General features: G+C 45.7%; 1 protein-coding gene across 4 annotated transcripts in view; it reads right to left on the reverse strand.

Moving 5' to 3' along the window:
- The window catches only part of NSMAF (neutral sphingomyelinase activation associated factor), a 64,692-nt gene that overhangs the window by 4,702 nt on the left and 39,329 nt on the right, over positions 1-20,661 (reverse strand). For all 4 annotated transcript variants that reach the window (XM_060393430.1, XM_027972974.2, XM_060393428.1 and 1 more), the window contains 16 exons: positions 18,547-18,618; positions 16,656-16,764; positions 14,394-14,570; positions 12,687-12,766; positions 12,064-12,154; positions 11,907-11,970; positions 10,586-10,637; positions 10,366-10,486; positions 9,499-9,630; positions 8,468-8,510; positions 7,547-7,710; positions 6,040-6,148; positions 4,291-4,349; positions 1,795-1,862; positions 909-976; positions 214-337 (listed from right to left, as the gene is read on the reverse strand). In XM_060393430.1, coding sequence (XP_060249413.1) covers positions 214-337; positions 909-976; positions 1,795-1,862; positions 4,291-4,349; positions 6,040-6,148; positions 7,547-7,710; positions 8,468-8,510; positions 9,499-9,630; positions 10,366-10,486; positions 10,586-10,637; positions 11,907-11,970; positions 12,064-12,154; positions 12,687-12,766; positions 14,394-14,570; positions 16,656-16,764; positions 18,547-18,618 — 1,533 coding nt within the window. The remainder of the gene's footprint in view (positions 1-213; positions 338-908; positions 977-1,794; positions 1,863-4,290; positions 4,350-6,039; positions 6,149-7,546; positions 7,711-8,467; positions 8,511-9,498; positions 9,631-10,365; positions 10,487-10,585; positions 10,638-11,906; positions 11,971-12,063; positions 12,155-12,686; positions 12,767-14,393; positions 14,571-16,655; positions 16,765-18,546; positions 18,619-20,661) is intronic.

Raw genomic sequence — 20,661 nt, forward strand, 5'->3', positions numbered from 1 at the left:
ACCCCCAGGGGAGCACATAGGGCAAGCTCAGGAAAACATCTTCCCACACTGCACACTAAACACACGAAGGTAATAACCTCCCGTATCCTTCCATATCACTCTCACTTTATGAAAAGCAGTGAAAAAGTGACTGAACACATCAACAGCAGGGAGGTGAATGGCTTATACTATTTATATTATCCAAACATTTTAATCTAGAAATTATATATAAACCTTCACAGTAGAGTCCCACGATGCAGAATACAGCCTGTTGTCATGCCAACAGATCTTACTAACAGCATCGTCATGTCCCATTAATGTGTCCTGGCGTCTTCCAAATGCTATGGAATAAAAATAGCTAAAAGATAATGAGAATTATTAAGACAGCATTCCAGCTCAACGTTAAGATTCTTAAATACATTTTCAAGAAGCATTAGATTGTTTAATTCTATGCTCACTAAGGCCCACTGGAATTACAAATCATTTGTTCTCATGTTATCAAACCAAATACTTAAAAAGGGAATTTAAAACTAGAAATTTCTAGGTCTGGCTCATCTGTGTTTTTACCTCAATTTAAAAACTTACAGAAAGATAGAATCCAACTGGAGGAATTATTAGATTCAAACAATGTCTCACTCTTTTGTGACCCCTTAGACTATCCCACCAGACTCCTCTGTCCATGGGATTCTCCAGGCAAGAATACTGGAGTGGGTTGCCATTTCCTTCTCCAGGGGATCCTCCTGGACCAGGGATTGAACTCACATCTCCTGCATTGCAGGCGGATTCTTTGCCACTGAGCTGCCAAATAATCACATTCAAATCCAATCATTCTCATCCCTTCCCTTTTGAAAACAGTGAGGGAGTCCGCGCTCCCCTCCAGAGGGAGCTACGCAGCGTGAGGAGTTAGGGAGGGGCCCGCAGATACATACATGTTATTATCCCAGGAAGAGCTTATGACAGTGGCGTCTCCTGGTAAAAGTAAACAGGATGATAAAGCCTGAAATACAAGTGACTCACCATTAATAATTTACAAACATTAAATGACTCCTTAATGTGATAAAACTATCTGATAAGTTCCCCCCAAAATTAATCCCCAATTCTGGTTATGTTGGCCTTCCTCATATTCATGAAGTTTCTCTTCATTTGGCTAATTCCAGATGCCTCGTTTCCTCCCAAATGTAGAAGAGTGAAAGTGTGTCGAGTGTGCAAGGACCTAGTGTGATGGTTCTCAGGGGGTCCAGGCGCCCTCACTGCCCTGGGCTGAGGGACCCCTACTTACATCAGAGTTGGTGGGGTGCAGGTAGGGACTGTCTTCAAGAATCCCAACACCCACTCTGGGTTACAGACTCAGGTGGGGAAGGAAAACTTCCAAAATCTTTAGGGAATTTCAAAACCTTTTGGATGCTTTACATCAACAATAAAAAGTCTGTGTGTGTGTGGTTTTTTTTTTTTTTTTCAGAAGAACTGACTTTCTAGTATTAAATATCAACTTAGAAATGCATTAAAAGTTATATAAGTGGCACATATACATTTAGTCTGACAGTTCCAAAAAAGGCATGATCTGTTGAGAATTCTACTGGATAGCAATGTAAGCTTTCTAGGCTACAAATAAAACCACAATAACAAGAGAAAGAGGTAACCTGAAAAAATTTCTAATTTACAAGGCATCTACCTAAGGCATTCTGTAGCTACCACACAGAAATAAACCCAATTATCTGGGAAGAAACAAATGTCACGTGTGTGTGTGTGTATAGCAAACTGCTCCATGAATTTCCAACATAACACTGATGCAAAATGGAAATGAACTCAACTCACCATATTTGAGAATGATATGCTTCTCTGTAGCATCCTGGATTCTTTGGAAAACATCTTCAAGGTGGAATCTAATTTAACAATAAAAAAACAAATGCATCAGAAAGGTTTCCTGACCCTTAGACAGGACCAGCACATGCTGAGGTAATGGGCAAGGTGACGGAGGGCTGGGTCCCCCACGAGGACTCTCTAGTCTGTGAAGTTCTATGACCTATGGCGCCATGACAAGGAGGTCAACTCAGAGCCACGACCAAAGGCAGAGTTAAACCTAATAACTGATCAGACTCTAAAGTTACACATGAGGAAAAGAGGAAAATATTAAAGAAAACCAAAAGATCTTGGCAATGTAAGGTTTTTTGTTTTTTTTTTAAAGTAGCCACATTATAGAGTGATGTACTGCCGGCTTCCCAGGTGGCTCAGTGGTAAAGAATCTGCCTGCCAACGCAGGAGACCCCAGTTTGATCCCTGGGTTGGGAAGATCCTCTGGAGGAGGAAATGGCAACCCACTCCAGTATCCTTGTCTGGAGAATTTCATGGACAGAAGGATCTGGCGGGCTACAGTCCATGGGGGTCACAAGGAGTCAGACACGACCGACCGACTAAACAGCAAGCCTAGTGCTGCATTAGCATTTACGGAGCAGAAGCACTAACTTTCTAAATGATAAACTGGGGATTAAAATGCCCAAGCTTTTTAATTTTCTTGCTTAACAGAAGCTTTAGGAGTGCATCAAGGTGACCTCTTAAATAAGATTGCAAATTGCAACGTGCTCCAAACACCCATATTTGAAATATGCAACAATATGTTTTCTAACTTGAAAACATACAACAGGATAAATAAAAGGTGAGATGAGCTTTAAATCATTTCTTCTTTATAGCACAATCTAATATTTCAACCTACTTTTTGCCAACACCAACATGCAGAAGTGTGCTGGGATATCAGACAGAAAACTGTCAGCTAGCCTGGCACGTAAAGATGCTTTCTCAACATCAGAGGATCCCCCTCGTACTGGGGGTGACCACGCCAGAGGCTGCTGCAAGTGGGTCTCCCAGATAATGGGATCGCCCGTGGGGTCACCCACACGCACGCACACTGCACCGCTGGGGAAGAGCTGCAACTACGGGGCGACCATAAGGGTATATGTAAGTCAGTAATGCACGTGGAAATATAAATGCACACAGAGCAGCAATATGAGCTATTAACAGTGGAGAAACAAACAGAAGATAACAAAAGCTTTTGATTAGAAAGAATGTTGGCAGGTTCACAAAGAAGCCATAGGCTTCATAAGCCTCAGAGGTTTAAAGCCTGAGGCCTGTAAAACTCACGGTTTACAAGGTCAGACAAGTACGAGGAACTGAAGGATTTAACAAACAAACCCAGCTAAGAACGCAGGCTCTGCTAAGAGATAAGGGTTTTTGTCTGGTGTGATGACGGCGGACATGGGGCACGGGAACCCTGGCCGGGCGTGCCGGCTTCCTCCCATGAGTATCGCCGTCTGGCTGCCCCCAGTGTGGCCCGTGCACACTGCAGGCGCACTCCCTCTGGTCCACCGTATGGTCCTGTTCCGGGCTTTGTGGAAATCCTGTTTTATGAAATCCAAGGTCGTATTTGACAGAGAACGGAATGACACGCCAAGGAATGAAAGCCGTGGTCCCAGGATCTCAGACCAGCAGCTCTGACCTACTGGAGCGCAGCATCTGGCCTCAGCTTAATGGATGAAAAACAGAATTTCCTATGATGAAGAATGAAGCACAGGTAGGCGGTCACTTACAACCACGAGCTCTGTCCAAACCAGGCGTCTCAAAGTCCCTGCAGGGCAGCTAAGCTCTTCCCCTCTCATCTCCTATCCCTCCTGAGCACTTGCCACACTTCAAATGGGACGCGGACGAGACATGTGTCAGTTAATGGCATGTCGTGTAGACTGCCAAGAAAAGCAATGCTGTGGCTAGCAGGAAAAACCCAAGGCTGAGCCCCTTTTTAGGATGGAAACAGTGAAGTTCTAGTGTGTCATTAAGATAGAGTTACAAGACTATCAACCAGCCAGTGCAGGGCTTCTGCAGGATTTTGACAATGTACAAGCACATTAACAGTGTTTGAATTAGATTTTTGAACTCAACCCTACAATCAACACCTAATCAAAAAATCGAATTCATACACTATACCCCGAGTGACCGAGTGGAAAACATAATCGCACGTCTGCCTTCCCATGTGCTGCTGTGCTGCCTCTGGTCAAGCCCTCACCCCCAGGGAAGGACAGGCCCACCACACACACTCTTGCTGCCCTGCCCCTGAAAATTCTAGGAACCTTATCAGCAATAGAAAGGCATTTTCCACTGTTGTTTTCGGCAAATTGACAATGGAATTTTATGTATTATACCACAAACTAACTGCCCTTTCACATGCAGGTGGCACCAGCAGGCACAGCCCTGGACCGGGGGACGCCGGGACAATGAGATGCTTGATGACTCAAGACAGCCCACCTCTCAGGCAGGAAAACACACCTTGTGAGGTTGTGAAGATGGACGACCCGCTGCGGGACACGGCTATCCCAGTGACTGCCCTGTCGGAAAACAAAGTGTCGTGAGTTACCATCAACCACGTGCTTGGATGCCGGCGTCCTACAAAAGGCCCTGATTTGAGTCCACATTCCTGTGACTTTTCTTCACAGCGTGTCTGCTGGACCCATCCCACCTTCCACAAAGCACTAGCAAGTCATGGCTCGGCAATTCCTAATTCTGTTCTGGCAACGCCTATGGCTGGAGAACACCCCCGCTCATAGCTCCCAGACCACCCTGCGCGAAGGCTGCCCCACGTCTGCCCACTAGACAGCCAGTGACGCTCGCTGACCACCACGGAAATGCTTCCGTGCAGTCACTTCACTTGCTTGGTCACTTAGCATCTGTCCCATGATGATGCTGTTGTCTGGTCCTGAGAAGGGCGGGGACCCGGGACCCTCGGCTGCAATGCCCGCACCTGGACAAACGTCTCCTCCAACAACAAAATGCAAGGAAACTATAAAGGACTGAAAATAACTGCGTGCCTGGGCAGCTGGGGCAAATTATGGACAAGAAGATAGAAAAAGATTTTTTTTAAATGTGATGCTAGTTCTGAAGAGCTGGGAGCAAAAGCAGGGGACTGCGCATGTGCCCTGCACACAGCACCCAAGGGCTGGGCCAACCACATGTGCCACCCCTCTGGCCCGACCCCTGGATCCACCCCTACCCTCACCCCACTCAAGGAACCAGCTCGGCCCTCCTCGTGGAGCGGGCAAGGGAAAGTGCTGCTTGTTCCTGCTCCCTCTGCTGCAGCCGGAGCCCCAACAAAGCCTCGCCAGAATCTCCTGTCTGGCCTCTGATCAACGTCTACAGATCAAGGGGGTCAGGAAGCCAGGTCAGTATCAGTGCTAGCAGGTCCTCTTCAAGGTTCCCTCTTCACGGCCTCAGGTGTCGAGGCCCTTCTACCTGCTGTTTAGAGAGGGTGGTGAGGGACAGCCAGTGTTACAAGGAATAAGGGGGAACACAGGTTTCTTTGCAGGAGGCCATGCTCTGATTGGGGGCTGTGGATTGGACGGGGACAGGCCTGTTCCGTTCCACCCATAGCCAGGTGTACATGGCATCAAACGTCAGCCAGGGCATTGGCGGCTCTGGAGTAAGATGTGGGGCCTCCTCCCAGCCTGAGTTTTCTTCTCTGGAGCAGGACGGGTCAGCAAGGTCAGTGCTTCCCAACCTTCCCACCGAGTCCATCACCACCCCTGCAGACAGGGGCTTCGGATACTCATGACCCCTCTGGGGCCAAAGCAAGCCTGATTTGAGGGAGGGCATTTAGAAAAAATTCTTATGAACTTTGCAACGCTCTCTCTCTCCACGAATGCACACACGTTTTTCATTTTTTAAAAAGGACACATTTTCCCAGATGATAACAGTAAATGTGCCACATGGGGGAGATATATCCCGTTTCTCAAGAACTTCACACCATCAGACTCGAGGGCCGTGAGCCTGTCTGAGGAGCGCCCAGCCACCTGCCATCAGCAGGTCCACCTGTGCTCTAGAACAATCGACGGCCGAAACGACACACACCCACCTTCTGTGCCACACTGACCCCGGGTGGCTGGTCCCTGTGGATGGTGTAGGGGGATAAAACCCAACCAAGACAGCTTTGAATGACGACGGCCCCCCATGACTCAGCTTAACCCAGCTTCACCCCAGGCTGAGACCCCACCATGCGCACGGCCAGTGCAGAGATGCTCTTACTCCTTGTGGATTCTGTGTTGCTCCTGGGGCTCTAGCCGGGCGATGTTACTCCAAGCCAGGGTTCTGCTCTCTTCTGTCAGGTCTTCAAAAGACTCTTCGCCTGGAGAGACTACGTTAAATTGCAACTCAGTCAGTCAACTAAGCTTCTAACCAGCACTGGAGACAAGCGTCAGAGTCTTAAAAATTTCCATTAAAATCAAACAACTAAGAGAGCAAAACACCCACTGAAAAAGAACTACTTTGAAATGCACTTGTTAGATAGCTCCATGTTAGTCAAGGGAAAAAGAGTAAGGTGTATAATCTAAATAAAACATCATTTGAAGATTACGAAGTGTCTTTGACTACTACAGTCTTTGTGCACTTTAGCAATGTCTGCAGAGTTTTCACTCAACCCTGAGGCTGGGAACTTCAGGAAACATGGCACTGAATAACCATTTCCTTGTCAGCAATCTTTTCAAAAACCTGCCAGTTCCCTAACAATACTGCAGGGTTTTGGTTTTGGTTTTGAGCAGGAGAAAGAAGAGATGAAACCAGCTACTACCACTCTCCTGGGCTGGACTAGCTAAGCCATCCCTTTGCTTCTGTTTTGAGAAGGGCTGGAACAATTTCACTTTTGAGAAAATCCCCGTGGATGGGTCTGGTGATTAAGCTGAGCATGGGTTCAAGGGCATCACGAGATAATCCCATGGTCTTCATGACTCAGCCCGTGGAGCTTTCTCTCTCGGGTCACAAGACTGCGGGCAGCTGGACCACCGAGCTGAGCAGGTCCCAAGTGTATGGCCTGAGAAGCCTGGACGTGCCAGGCTGTGCCAGAATGTGGAACTGGGAGATGACAAGCAGTCCAACCACTCTGCTTCCAAGGTCCACACAGGGTCGGATTCCTGGGAACCTGGGGGTCTGAGGCCGCTTTATGTGAAATGTACAACGTGGATAACTAGATGAAGGAACTCATTCTTTCTTCCCTTTCTAAATACCAGCCGTGAGAACAGGGTCAAGTTCATTTTACCACCTGGCACAGATGCTCTGTAAATGTCTGTCAAATAACTGAATAAAAAACCAGAATCGAATAAACAGAGCACCCTGCACTGAAGATCTGTATGTGGGGGTGCAAAAACAGGGATGTTGGAAGTCATTCCTGGGACAGGGCTAGGTGACACTGTTAACAGCCGCCACAGCCAAGACGGATCAACATGAAAACATGAATGGCTAGGAATCAGAGACCAACTTGGAAAACAACAGAAAAGAAAGAACATAACAGCAACAAATGCTCCCAGGCTGCATTAAATGACCAGAAACTACAAGTGAGTTAATTTCCTTTACACAGTTAAACAAAACAACACAAAGAGGTCTGTTTGTAGGAGTAACTCAGTGAGACAGTAAAACAGAATCATCTCTAAGCTGTTCAGGGTTCATAACTCGTCTCTTCTCTAGAACCTGCAGAAAACGGCTTAATCAAGAAAGAGAAACAGAAGGTACTCATGTTGTTTCTTCTCTTTACAAGATTTACCTGGAGAATCTGCCGTGGAGGCATTGTAACTGGAGGGCTGGGACAAGCTTTTAAACTTTGGGGTGATCCTTCGAGGATGGGGTGTCACGAAGAGCTGTCTGGGTGTCTGTCCAAACTCTAAGATCTGGGTGAGCATGGCGACCTTCTCGTCAGGATCCTCGATGCTTTAGGACAGAACACAAACCCTGTGGTGACCACTGGGGTCAAGCTCCCTGAGTGCATGCATTTCAAATAATTCAGATCAACAGGAGAGAGATTAACCCTCAAATAGTAACAGCAACTATATGCTAGAACTGTCTAGACTGTATTGTTTATTTGTTGTTTAGTTGCTGAGTCGTGTCTGACTCTCTGTGACCCCATGGACTGTAGCCCACCAGGATCCTCTGTCCATGGAATTCTCCAGGCAAGAATACTGGAGTGGGTAGCCATCCCCTCCCCTCCAGGGGATTTTCCCAATCCAGAGACAGAACCTGCATCTCCTGCACTGGTAGGTGGGTTCTTTACCACTGAGCCACCAGGGAAGGCCCCCAGACCATATTACATATCTTTAATTTCTGAGGCTCAGTATTTTATATAATGGTAAAAGTGGGCTATATAATTCACTGTAACATTCCCATGCCTTTATATCCTCAGATAACTGCATTCATCATTTAGACACAGAGCTCATTTGTGGCTCAAGTAGAAAATTCCTTAAGTGAAGTCGCTCAGTCATGTCGGACTCTGCGACCCCATGGACTGTAGGCTCCTCCGTCCATGGAATTTTCCAGGCAAGAGTACTAAAGTGGGCTGCCACTTCCTTCTCCAGAGGATCTTCCCAACCCAGGGACTGAACCCGGGTCTCCTGCATTGCAGGCAGACACTTTACTGTCTGAGCCACCAGGGAAGCCCAAGAAAATTCCTTACAGACACGTAAATAAATACCTGTTCAAGTCCACACCTCCTTCATAGGTCAGCGGATGAAACACTGGAAAAAGAGACACAAAAACACTATTGAAAGCTGTGTTGTTTTCTTCCAATTCACAATGCTCAGAATTTTAAAACAACAAATTTTAACTTGTATTCAAAGAAACTGATTTTCACTTTGCAAAATAGCCTCATACTACCCAGCCTGGGCCAACATCAAAGAGGACTGTTGGTTTTCTGAGCTTCAGTCTAACTGGCGGTGAGATACTCTTATCTGGGTGTGTGTCTTGGTCGGCGCCTTCTCCTGGGATGAGCACAGAGCGCCATGTGTGGAGGATAAGCGAGGGGTCAGACCACCTCCCGCCACCGGTGCCGAGGAGCCTGGAGGAGACGAGAGCTGACCTGAAGAGGAGGGCTGCAGCCGGCTCCTGTCTGCTCAGTAACAGGGACGCCCCAGGGCCCTTGTAGGAGCTGTGCAATCCTATCCTGACTGAGTTGCAGCAGAAATTACTGGCTGGGCTGGCGCGGACATGCTGAAGGTAGGAGTCTTCGGCATAGACCCCTCGGGTCACAGAGAAGCGGGTGTTTTTAGACAAAAGCACTTCCTCCTCCTTCACTCAGGATCGAATCCGGGGCCTCTGAGCCAGGAAACCCCATATGCTGAGACCAGACGCTTTGGCCAAGGAAACAAGCTGGGCTGTGCTGAGCCCGTTGTGGGGGGGTTTGCTTTTGCTTCCGTCAAATGCCGAATGGAGTTTCCATGGCTGCTGCTGCTAAGTCAATTCAGTCGTGTCTGACTCTGTGCGACCCCACAGACGGCAGCCCACGAGGCTCCCCCGCCCCTGGGATTCTCCAGGCAAGAACACCGGAGTGGGTTGCCATTTCCTTCGCCAATGCATGAAAGTGAAAAGTGAAAGTGAAGTCGCTCAGTCATGTCCAACTCTTGGCGACCCATGGACTGTGGCCCACCAGGCTCCTCTGTCCACGGGACTCTCCAGACAAGAGTGCTGGAGTGGGGTGCCATTGCCTTCTCCGTGGCTGCTACACACCATTATGGGCTCCGACGGCATCCCGGCCCTGCTGCTTGTAGCCAAACACCAGGTCGATCCACTCGTGCAGGTGCTCGGACACATGCTCACTCTCCAGCGCGGCTCTGCTCTTCTGGAGAAAGTCCTCGGGACCTAGGAGGAAGCCACCGTCAGAACACCCGGGGGTGCCACCTGACTTCCTCCCGTGCCTTTTTTCCTTTTGGCCAGGCTGCAGGGCTTGTGGGATCTAGCTCCCCAAGCAGGAACTGAACCCCAACCCCCTGCCTTGGAGTGTGCAGTCTTAACCACTGGACCACAGGGACACCTCTCCCATTCCTTCTGTCTGTCCACATGTCGACAGACACTGGGGCTTCCCAGGCACACTGGCAGTAATGAACCCGCCTGCAATGCAGGAGACGCAGGTTTGATCCCTGGGTCAGAAAGATCCCCTGGAAGAGGAAATGGCAACGCACTCCAGTATTCTTGCCTGGAGAATTCCATGGACAGAGGAGCCTGGCGGACTACAGTCCATGGGGTCGCAAACTAAGCAACTAAGCACGCATGCAGGCATGCAGGCAGGGCTTCTGGGACAGGCCAGAGGGACATGTTCCTTAATGAGGCTCACCCACCCCTCCATCATATAAAATATAAATCTGAGGTGGAGGAAGAGGCAAAAATTATTTTTATGTTTAGCTCTCTCAAGTACATAAGAATGTTTTTACATGACAGTCTCACAGAATACTTCCAATTTGGAGTAAGATTTTTGCCATCTCCTCTAGACGGAGAATTCTACTGTTTGAAAAAATCTAAGCAACTAAATAACAACACTGAAACTGCACGACTAAGTGGAAGGCTTCTGAGATTCCACACTCCCCAGGTGGTACTCACTCCGTGCCCAAGGAGGGAGCTCTACGTCGTTAACCAGCTGCCCTCCTTGTCTCTTCCCCAAATCCAACTTCAGACTGTTGACTAAAAAGCTGACGTCATCACCGTAGAATTCCGGGATCAGCTGAAAGTTTTGTGGAAGAAAGAAAAGAACAGCAGCAAACATTTTTAAAGCAGTTAGAAGCCACAAGCCCAGTGAATCATTAGCTTGGTAACTGCTTACCTCTTTAAAATCTGTTGCACCATCCAAACAGTTTTTCCAAGTTTCTGCAATACTAAACATGAAAAAAAAAATTCAACTGATTTTAAATCGAGGGTATGGAAATAGCAAGAGCAGCACTTCTAGGTGCCAGGGCGCTCTTCTACACTTTACCTAAGTCAGATCATTTCTCTTATTAATTCATAATTCCCAACATTCACGTGAGTTCCCCCCCCCCACTCCCCTTTTACAGACAAGAAAACTCTGGGTCCACACAGAGTGTGAGCACAGGGTCAGGACATGGACCTGGGGTGGACACATCTGCAAGTTTAAGACAGGAGCCTCCCCTACACATGGCCTCATTGAAGGGCCACTCGGGGCAGGTGCTTAAACATGAAAAACGAGCACACAACAAATGAGCTTTTAATAGCTCATTTCAAAAAGGGATCATAAATAGACATGTGCAGAGCGTAGAAAAAGACTGGAAAAGACACAGACCAAAAGATGAGCGATGAGCTCTATCTCAGTGTGGTGGGAGCCAAGTGAAGTTACTTTCTTCCTTATACTCTGCTTTCCATGGTAAGAAAATATTACTTTTGTAACTAAAAAATATTTAGACACTCAGAGGGAATTGTATTCAATTCATAGCAGGCTTATTTAGAATAATGAAATGTTGGAAACAGCCTAAATGTCCAACAAAGAAACAGTCAAAATAAATTATGTCATACATTAGGAAGAGATAAACACGCATTTAAAAAAAAAAAACAATCACTGTTTTGCAGAACACCTAACAATATGGGGAAAATTTTAAGATCTAATACAAGGCTGCAAAGGGCAGGACAAAACACTATTTCAGATATGTTCTCACATTTACATACACACACACAACTACACAAAGCCTAAGAGGTATAGATACAACATTACTGCATGCGTATGTCAGTCGCTCAGTTGTGTTCCACTCTTTGTGATCCCTTGGACTGTAACTTATCAGGTTCCTCTGTCCACTGAATTCCCCAGGCAAGAATACTGGAGTGGGTTGCCATTTCCTTCTCCAGGGATCTTCCCAAGCCACGGATCAAACCCAAGTCTCCCTATCTGTGGACAGATTCTTTACCGCCTGAGCTACCTGGGAAGTCCAACCATAAATGTATATGTAGAAAACAAAAATCTTTTACATACTGGATAAAAGTTTATGGGATAAATGGAAGTGTTTTTAAACTTACACTATATATGTTTTCTTACATGTCCTTCCATTTTTGTTTATATCTAGTTTTTCCAGGTAAACACATTGTGCATGTATAAATGAGAAAGTTTAAAAAGTAGAATGTGAGACACAGATGTCTACCTGTTGAACATTCTGTCTGCATTGTCGAACCTTCCATTCTGCAGGCACAGCATGTACTCCGGTGCTGGAGGGGGGAAAACCAGAGTTCATAAGCTCACGGAACCACTGCAGAGCCCACGTGCACATGTGTGTCCCCGGGAGCGACGACGAAGCTCACCGATCCGGACCAGGTAGAAGAGCACGTAGCCTGGGGAGGAGTAGTGGCTGCCGTACATGAACCTGGGCTCCGGCATCTCCTGGTAGCGGGTCTGCAGGAGGGAGAGGAGGCCTGTGAGGGCCGGCTGGAGACAGTAACCGATCCGGGAGAAAAGCCGAGGGAAACCATGGCCTGGTCACATCCTAGCCCCCAGTTTCTCTCTTAAATAGGAAAAGGAGCAGATAAAAAGAGGGGGGAAACTGAAGAAACACAGCATTCTTGCAACAAGCATCTTGGTTTTCTTGGCTCAGTGGTAACAATGTCTGCTGGGGTGGGATTGAGAAGAAGAAATGTTACCTATCTTTTGTGCCATTCACCAAAGGGTAATTTCGTCGTGAAAATAAATTGGCAAACCTGTGATGAGCTCAGCTCCTACCCACTGAACTGTAAGCAAATGCTAAGCAGCTAAATTCCTGGGGGAAGGAAGGCAAAAGGCAGAGGGAGGGTAAAGAATATGCTCAGAACCTTTGGTCTCTTCGGATACACCTCCACCAAGTTTTGGGGAAACGAGTGTCAGGAGCTATAAAAACACAGGCCACGGCTCCTGGGTTGCTTAGAAACCAGGAATCCCCAGGTCCACGTACCAGCAGCCTCTCCAGACGCTCCTGGTTGAGGGCCCCTACTGGCTTACTGAGATCCCGGAAGGTCTCTGGATTTGACAGATCTGCAAAAGAAACAGATTGTCAAAAACTAATTAAAATGAAGGACGCAACTAGAGATGATCATACTAAATGAAGTAAGTCAGGAAGAAAAAGACAGATACCGTCTATCAGATCACTCATATGTGGAATCTAAAATGTGGCACAAATGAGCCCCTCTACAAAATAGAAACAGACTCACGGGCACAGAGAACAGGCTTGTGGTTGCCAAGGGGATGGCGGAGGCGAAAGGGATGAGTGACTGTTGGGGGTTAGCTGATGCCAACTGTCACGTTTGGAATGGAAAAACAACAAGGTCCTATTGCATAATGCAGGGAGCTATATTCAAAGTCCTGTGATAAACCACAATGGAAAAGAATATAAAAAAATACTGTCTATATGTGTAAACTGAGTCACTTTGCAGTACAGCAGAGATTTGGTACAACACTGAACCAACGATAATTCAACAGAGATTGGCACAGCACTGTGAGCCAATGACAACTCAAGAAAAAAGAATAAAGAAAGCCGGCAAGCTTATACCTAATAACATTACCCCCGAACTGACTGACATGCACACATTTATTTCCAAATAATAAACAGCTTTCTAAAAGTTAGGACAGCTCCATTAGAATTACAGTATTTCTGGTGTGTGTTTATACAGCTGTAAAGGTTAGAACTTTTGAGTGTTTAGTTAGCTACAGCCACTCAAGAATAAAATCTACTTTGAAAATGTTCAGAATATTTTTTAAAAAAGACCTACTGATTAAGAAAAATTATATTCCAAGTAAAATGACAGAAAAAAGTAAACAAATTTCAAAACCCATTATTCTATCAAAATTTACTTTTTAGGTTTGAGTTACTGTGAATATTATCAATGATAGTAGCATAACTGGAGAACTGGGGACCTTAAAATTATCAGATAAATAATATTCCTAGAAAAATCTGTCACCTCTTTCAAGTAAAAGGGAGCAATCAGTGAACTGTCAAAAGTAATTTAATCTTCATAATATCTAATTTTAAACCATTATAAAATTACAATGCAATCACAATTTTGGTAAAATAATTTGAGAGAAAGAAATATACTCTCTCAGTAATGTGATCATTGATGATTCTTATTTCCTTGAGTATTTCAGTAGTTTCTAAGTGCTCTACATGAGTCTGAGTAAACTCTGGGAGCTGGTGATGCACACGGAGGCCTGGCGTGCTGCAGTCCATGGGTTCGCAAAGGGGACACGACTGAGCGACTGAACTAAGTGCTCTATAATTAACAGTTATTACTTTTGATAATCACATTTTTGAATATAAATTGACAATTAATATGATAACCTGAGGTGCGATTTTCCAAGTGAACTCTTCAGTATTTGAAGACAATACTTGTTGGTAATTACGGTAACACCGGCTAAAGATCACATGCATGTTTTCTGGGTATGGCTTTTAAGACGTATGCGAGTAGTTTCTTTAGGATTAAAGAAAATTCAGAGACAGTAGAGAGAACACATGTAATTCACATGACATGTGTTATCCAGCATCATGGCGCAGAAACTGGCCACCTAGAGTCACGAGGTGAAGCAGGTTTTATTCTGCTCACGAATCACAACGTGGTCCTAGAACGGAGCGAGCTCTTTGCTCTGAAAGCCCAGCCCATGCACGCACCCAGCTTGGAGCTGCTGTAGTCGCTGATGACCCAGGGGAACACGGGGTACTGTGAGAGGTCGCTGCAGCTGCGGTCGGCCAGCGAGTTGAGGTGCAGCAGGTACTGGTAGTTGGACAGGAGGCCGCGCTGCCACTGCAGCGTGTAGCCCTCGGCCGTGCGCTCAGGCACGTGGTGCTCTGCGGGGACAGGGGGACAGGCCCGGGTCACACCACGCGCAGTGCACGCAGGCCACGGCCGCTCAGCACGTGACGGTCCTACAGGGGCTTGCAGTGTAGACCCTTCAACCCACTGTTGAAAAGCACATTTCCAAAAAAGAAAAGTAGGCTAATCTGTTTTCACAAAAGAGTTGTCTGGTCAAGGATGAGCATCTCTAAGATCCAGGAGGGAAAATGATCAAATATGTGACATGAAACATCACGTCTATGAGATATATGACAGAAAACATACTGTATCTATTGAATATATAAAACATCGTATCTGTGAGATATGACATAAACATATCACATCTGCAAAATATAGGATATTAAACATCACATCTGTTAAATAGATATGACACAAACATGAAAATATAAAGCAAATACATCAATATTACATGGCAATACATAATGTTTACTATATTTATCTATAGTCTACAATATGTATTTACTAACAAAGAATCATTCCCAATGTGCTTGAATTTCAGTGCCTTTAAGAAGCCATTACCATTTGAAAAAGCTCATTTCCTCCATTTCCTACGAAATCAAAACAAAACCATCTTTTCTTTCTCTTTTAGATCTGGAAGACAGGCACACGGCTGATTTGTCAATGACTATGTATTATTTATGCAAGTGAGGAATACAGAAAAGAACAGAAACTGCTGAAGGAGAAATCAGGTGTCTTTCAGGAGGATGTGATTTCTCAACTAGAAGGCCCAGAGAGACCACCCGGAAATAACCCCAGAAAAGAAGGAAAACACAGATTGTGTGACACCAGTGAAAACCTTCCTGCGAAATGAGTCCACTTTTCTATTATGTTAGAAAATTCTGCTTTTAACTTTTTATTGGCGGCATGAAACAACTTTCCTCATTTGCTGATTCAATATTTATTCTTAAGTACTTTGCCAAGTTTCTTCTCTAACTGGCTACCCGGAAAGAGCTTAAAAAAAAAAAAAGATCAGAACACTTATCCCCTGATTTTCCATTCTTAGAACATCACAGAGGAAGTCTGAACAATCTCAGGAATAAACTCGGAAAGGACACTTCACAGAAGCGACCTTCTAGACCATGGCAGGATTAAGATTTTAGGACTCACTATGAGTTTTTTGTTGCAATCTTGTTACAGTTAGAAAAATTAAATGAAGAAATTAAATTGGGAGGCAGGAGATAACAGTAAACCTGCAGCGAAGCTATAGTTATGGACTGAGTTAAACTGAATAGCTTACTGTGAGAATAAACAAATATGAACTTCAGCAAAGTTCACTTATAAACTTTACAATATAAAGTTCTTCATGTGAAAACAAACTATTCCTCCTTGAGAGAAAGTTTCTTTTCTAAGGGAATTAACTCACTACTTCCTAAATGGGTTCACTGCACACTGGAACAGCAAACAAAACTGAGATGGTATTAACACATTTCTCACGTGTACTTAAACCCATCCCATTCCAGTCATCTGACAACTCTGAAAACAAGAAAAACTTAACTCAACCATACAACTCAATATGTTTATGCTCAAAAAGGAAAATACAGGTGTCCTCTCTGAAAAAAAGTGGGAAAATTCGCATTTCCCGTGGAAGACTGAGGAAGTAGTAGTTAGAGGCAAACTGCGCTCCACGGTACCATGAGAGCATAGAAGGTTCACGCGTCCCTTTTGCGCCGTCTCCCAGTTTTGTGATCAGGACCACAACTAATGATCACAAACACATGACTGCATACCCCACTGTCTCACATGAGGAAGCCCAGTCCTGGCATTCATAAACTAACATAAGACAGGATTGGACATAAACAATGACCATGTGTATTCTTTATAACCCCTTCAACTGGGGTGTCGTTACGATACAGAAAAACATATAGATACATTCACCAAGAGTTTTTAAAATACAGAATTTGAGTGAACTACTACCAAATTTCATTTATATTTCCCTTTGTTTCTAAAATGCCACTCTGCTAATGATGGTTACCGATGAGAACAGATAAAGGGGACCCGGAGAGGCGACAGTGGACACGGCAACTGTTCCACTGCTGAGCCACCTCCACGTGAGCATACAGGATGGGTGAGCACCAAACCTAGATATGTAGCGATGTAAAAATAGAGGTCGTCTCGGTCCTGACGTTCATAGAACTTCAGGTAGATGTCGGAACACAGGTCATCTTCTGTGCAAAACACTTCCAAGCCCTACAGATCCAGGGAGGATAGAACAAATGGCACCTCAATGTGAGCGACTCAAGTACAAAAGCCTTTCAATTCAACACCTGCATTTTTTTATTTGTAGGTCTTTATGCATATTCCCCAGCTATTCATTTAATTTATAAACATGAGAACAAGACATGTATTTCAGCTAAACTTTATAAAATCCCTTTTAGTGCTGAGTATTTTTATTGGTAATCACATTTGTGAATTTGTGCCAAATCAAAACTGGCAATTTGTGTCTTCACATATGTTTTTTAAACACAAATGTTTAGCTTTCCTTTATAAATTCAATCATAATTCTGATTTTTATATTTAGAACTCTCATGCATACTTTTTATACTTTTAAGTACATTTTTATGTGCCTCTAAATATATGTAGCATTTTTGTATATTAAAAAATACATACTTTTCTGATTAGGTTTTTGTGATTTGTGTATGTTGATTTATACATGGTTGGTTTATATTTTAACGACAGTGTAATATTTCACTGAATGAATATAATTCACTCTGTGTGCTGTCATATCTGATTCTGTGTGTTCTCATGGACTGTAGCCCACCAGGCTCCTCTGTTAATGGAATTTTCCAGGCAAGAATACTGGAATGGGTTGCCATTTCCTTCTCCAGGAGATCTTTCTGACCCAGGGATTGAACCCGTCTCTCCTGCATATCCTGCATTGGCAGACAGATACTTTACCACAAGCGCCATATGGGAAACCGATAAATTACTTGAGTGATCCTCTTATTGGTGAAAAGCTAACTCAACCATAACTATGTCAATTTAACAAATTGATAATTGAACTCATTCAAATAGGAGCTTGCAATTATTCTTAAGAAAACTATTGAGCTGTATAGATGACGTGTTGATGAGGCCAAGAAGGGACAGGAACAGAAAGGATGAAAGCAGAGCATTTTCCTCAGTTCAAACACAGACTTTCGCGTTACCAGTTAACTCCTGGAGCCTTAATTTCTTTGTAAAATGAGGTATCTTGTAACCTCAGAGAGGCTGTGCTGGTGAATGGACCTTGTACATAAACTGCCCAGTACACACAAAGTACTTAATCAATGCCAATTTCTAACAAAACAAGCTGCTTCAATATCCACAATGCTTTTGTAACGCCACCAACTCACTGGTTAGTCTTCAAAGGAGAACAAATACATTGATATTGACATCAAATGACAAACCCTTGGAGTCACACCCTTTGTGGGAACTGGTTTCTAGATTATAAGTGTGAGACTCGCAGGAGGGTGGACTTGGGCTTATCCCTGAGATAAGAGGCACGGCAGGCAGGACAGCCCTGGTGGCTGAAATGGTTACCTTTTCCGTTTCTCCCTCTCCCCAGGCCTGGGGGCAGAAGTAATCTAAGTCCACAGTGACTATGCTACAGTTCCACTGAGGGCTGGCTCTGTAAGAGCTTCTAAGCTCTGCCTGGAGACCTTGCTGGGCTGTAACAGGGTGGCGGCAAGGAGCCCTGGGCCGGTTTGGCAGGCGCAAACCCAGGGCCCTGAGCACCTGGAAGGGAAAAACAGAGGGTGTTCGAGCCCTCTCGCTCTGGGAGCCAAGAACATGTTCCCAGCAGCCCTCCCACCTACCGAAACAGCTGCTCCTTTAAAAACTGCCAGCTCACCCAGAAGAAGGAGCCGTGGGACTCAGAGCCCACCTGCTTACAACACAACATGCCGGCACCTTCCACAGTGGCCCCGGGCGCTTTAAGTCAATGAACCACTGGCCAACCCGAAGAAGAGGCGCCCACCCTCCAGGGGAACTCACCAGAGGCATGAGGCCGTGTCTCCTCTTGTAAATGCGGCGGATGTCCTGGAGCATTATCTGGACCACGGGTTTCTTTAAAAGTAGAAAGAGACAGGATGAGCTGGTTGGATGGTATCACCAACTCAATGGACATGAGTCTGAGCAAACTCTGGGAGATGGTGAAGGACAGGGAAGCCTGGCGTGCTACAGTCCATGGGGTCGCAAAGAGTCGGATACAACTGAACAACAAAAGAGAGATCTCAAACTGCAACATTCTGACGCAGCTAGAAGCTGCCCTTCGGTATCAGAAAGGGAAAGATGAGCCCACCTTAACTTCCCAACAGGTCACAAGTGAACAGCTAGAAAGGGGGCTCTTAGGACAGGGCACACCCCAACTCTATGTGCCAGCCTGCCCTTTCCACTAGCTCTGTGACCGTGGACATGTCCCCCTACTCACTCCGCTTTGGTACTCAACTTCTCAGAATGACAGTGCACCCATCTTTAAGATTTTTTTTTGATGTGGGCCATTTTTAAAGTCTTTATTGAATTTGTTACGATACTGCAGAAGCAGTTTTACATTTCAGTTTTTTGGCCGCAAGGCATATGGGATCTTACAGCTCCCGGACCAGAGAGTGAACCTGTACTCCCTGCACTGGAAGCTGAAGTCTCAACCACTGGACCACCAGGGGATCCCTAGGCATCTATCTTTCAGGTTTTTTGAAAGTTGTTGAGTGATAAAGAGCATTAAAGGGTTGGTGTATACAACCTCACAGGAATTTTGCTTTTTATAGACCTAAAGTTTGCTCAGAAACTAATATGCATCTTTTTTAGAGTCCTGTCTTTTATCACCTTAAACTACAGTGTTGTTGTTCAGGCGTTAAGCCATGTCCGACTCTTTGCGACCCTATGGACTGCAGCCTGCCAAGCATCTATGTCCATAGGATTTCCCAAGCAAGAACACCAGAGGGGGTTGCCATTTCTTCCTCCAGGGGCTCTGTCTGACCCAGGGATCGAACCCGTGTCTCCTGCACTAGCAGGGCGGGTTGTTTACAACTGAGACACCAGGGAAGCCCAAACCTTAGTGTAATGAAGCTCATAAACTATAGTATAAACTAGAGCCTCTAAACTTTATGAGGAGAGAAATTTTCTTGCTTCTCTGGAGCCTTGAAATGCTAGTAAGAGAGGAACAAGGTTACAAAAGGCTACAGGTCCACCCTCCTCTCCACATGAGAGGGAGGAGGAGCCCACAGAGGCAGGGTATGCAGCGGTAGAAGCTGCAAGAAGACCAGCCAAGGCCCCCAGCCCAGACACCTGGGACCCTGAAGCTATGGCACATACTCAGATATTTTTGCAGAAGTACTGACTCGAGCCACAGCAACTGTGGTGGCCTACACAATTTATCACACCACACGGAAGGCCAGCAGTGATATGTACTGGGTCCACTGAAGGGCCCGGTGGGTGTGCTGCACCACCTGGTGGACGGACTCATTATAGCATCACGTAGAAAAGGGCTTCCCTGGGGTCTCAGATGGTAAAGGATCTGCCTGCAATGTGGGAGACCTGGGTTCAATCCCTGGGTTGAGAAGATCCCCTGGAGGAGGGCATGGTAACCCACTCCCGTATTCTTGGCTGGAGAATCCTCATGGTGGGCTACAGTCCATGGGGTTGGAGAGAGTTGGACGCGACTAAGCACAGCACAGAAAAGGATATATTTGTGTTTCAGTGACACTGTGTGTGGGGGGTGTGTGTGTGTGTGTGTGTGTGTGGCGTGTTCAGTTGCGTGAGTGTGTGTGTGTGTGTGTGTGTGATGCTCAGTTGCATCTGACTCTTTGCGACCCCATGGACTGTAGCCCACCAGGCTCCTCTGTCCACGGGAATTCTCCAGGCAAGAATACTAGAGTGGGTTGCCATTTCCTCCTTGAGGGGATCTTCCCGACTCAGGGATGGAACCCGTGTCTACCACATCTCCTGCATTAGCAGGTGGATTCTTTACCTCTAGCAACACCAGGGGAGCATATACAATGACTGACCAACTGGGAGAACTTCTTCCACGGCAGAAAACATTTCTGTTCTTAAAGCTGCCGGCCAAAAGGACCAACTGTACGAGCAGAGTACTGGGATTTCTGCTTTTTCAAT

The sequence above is a fragment of the Ovis aries genome, chromosome 9 (genome assembly GCF_016772045.2).
Source record: "Ovis aries strain OAR_USU_Benz2616 breed Rambouillet chromosome 9, ARS-UI_Ramb_v3.0, whole genome shotgun sequence".
NCBI lineage: Eukaryota > Metazoa > Chordata > Mammalia > Artiodactyla > Bovidae > Ovis > Ovis aries.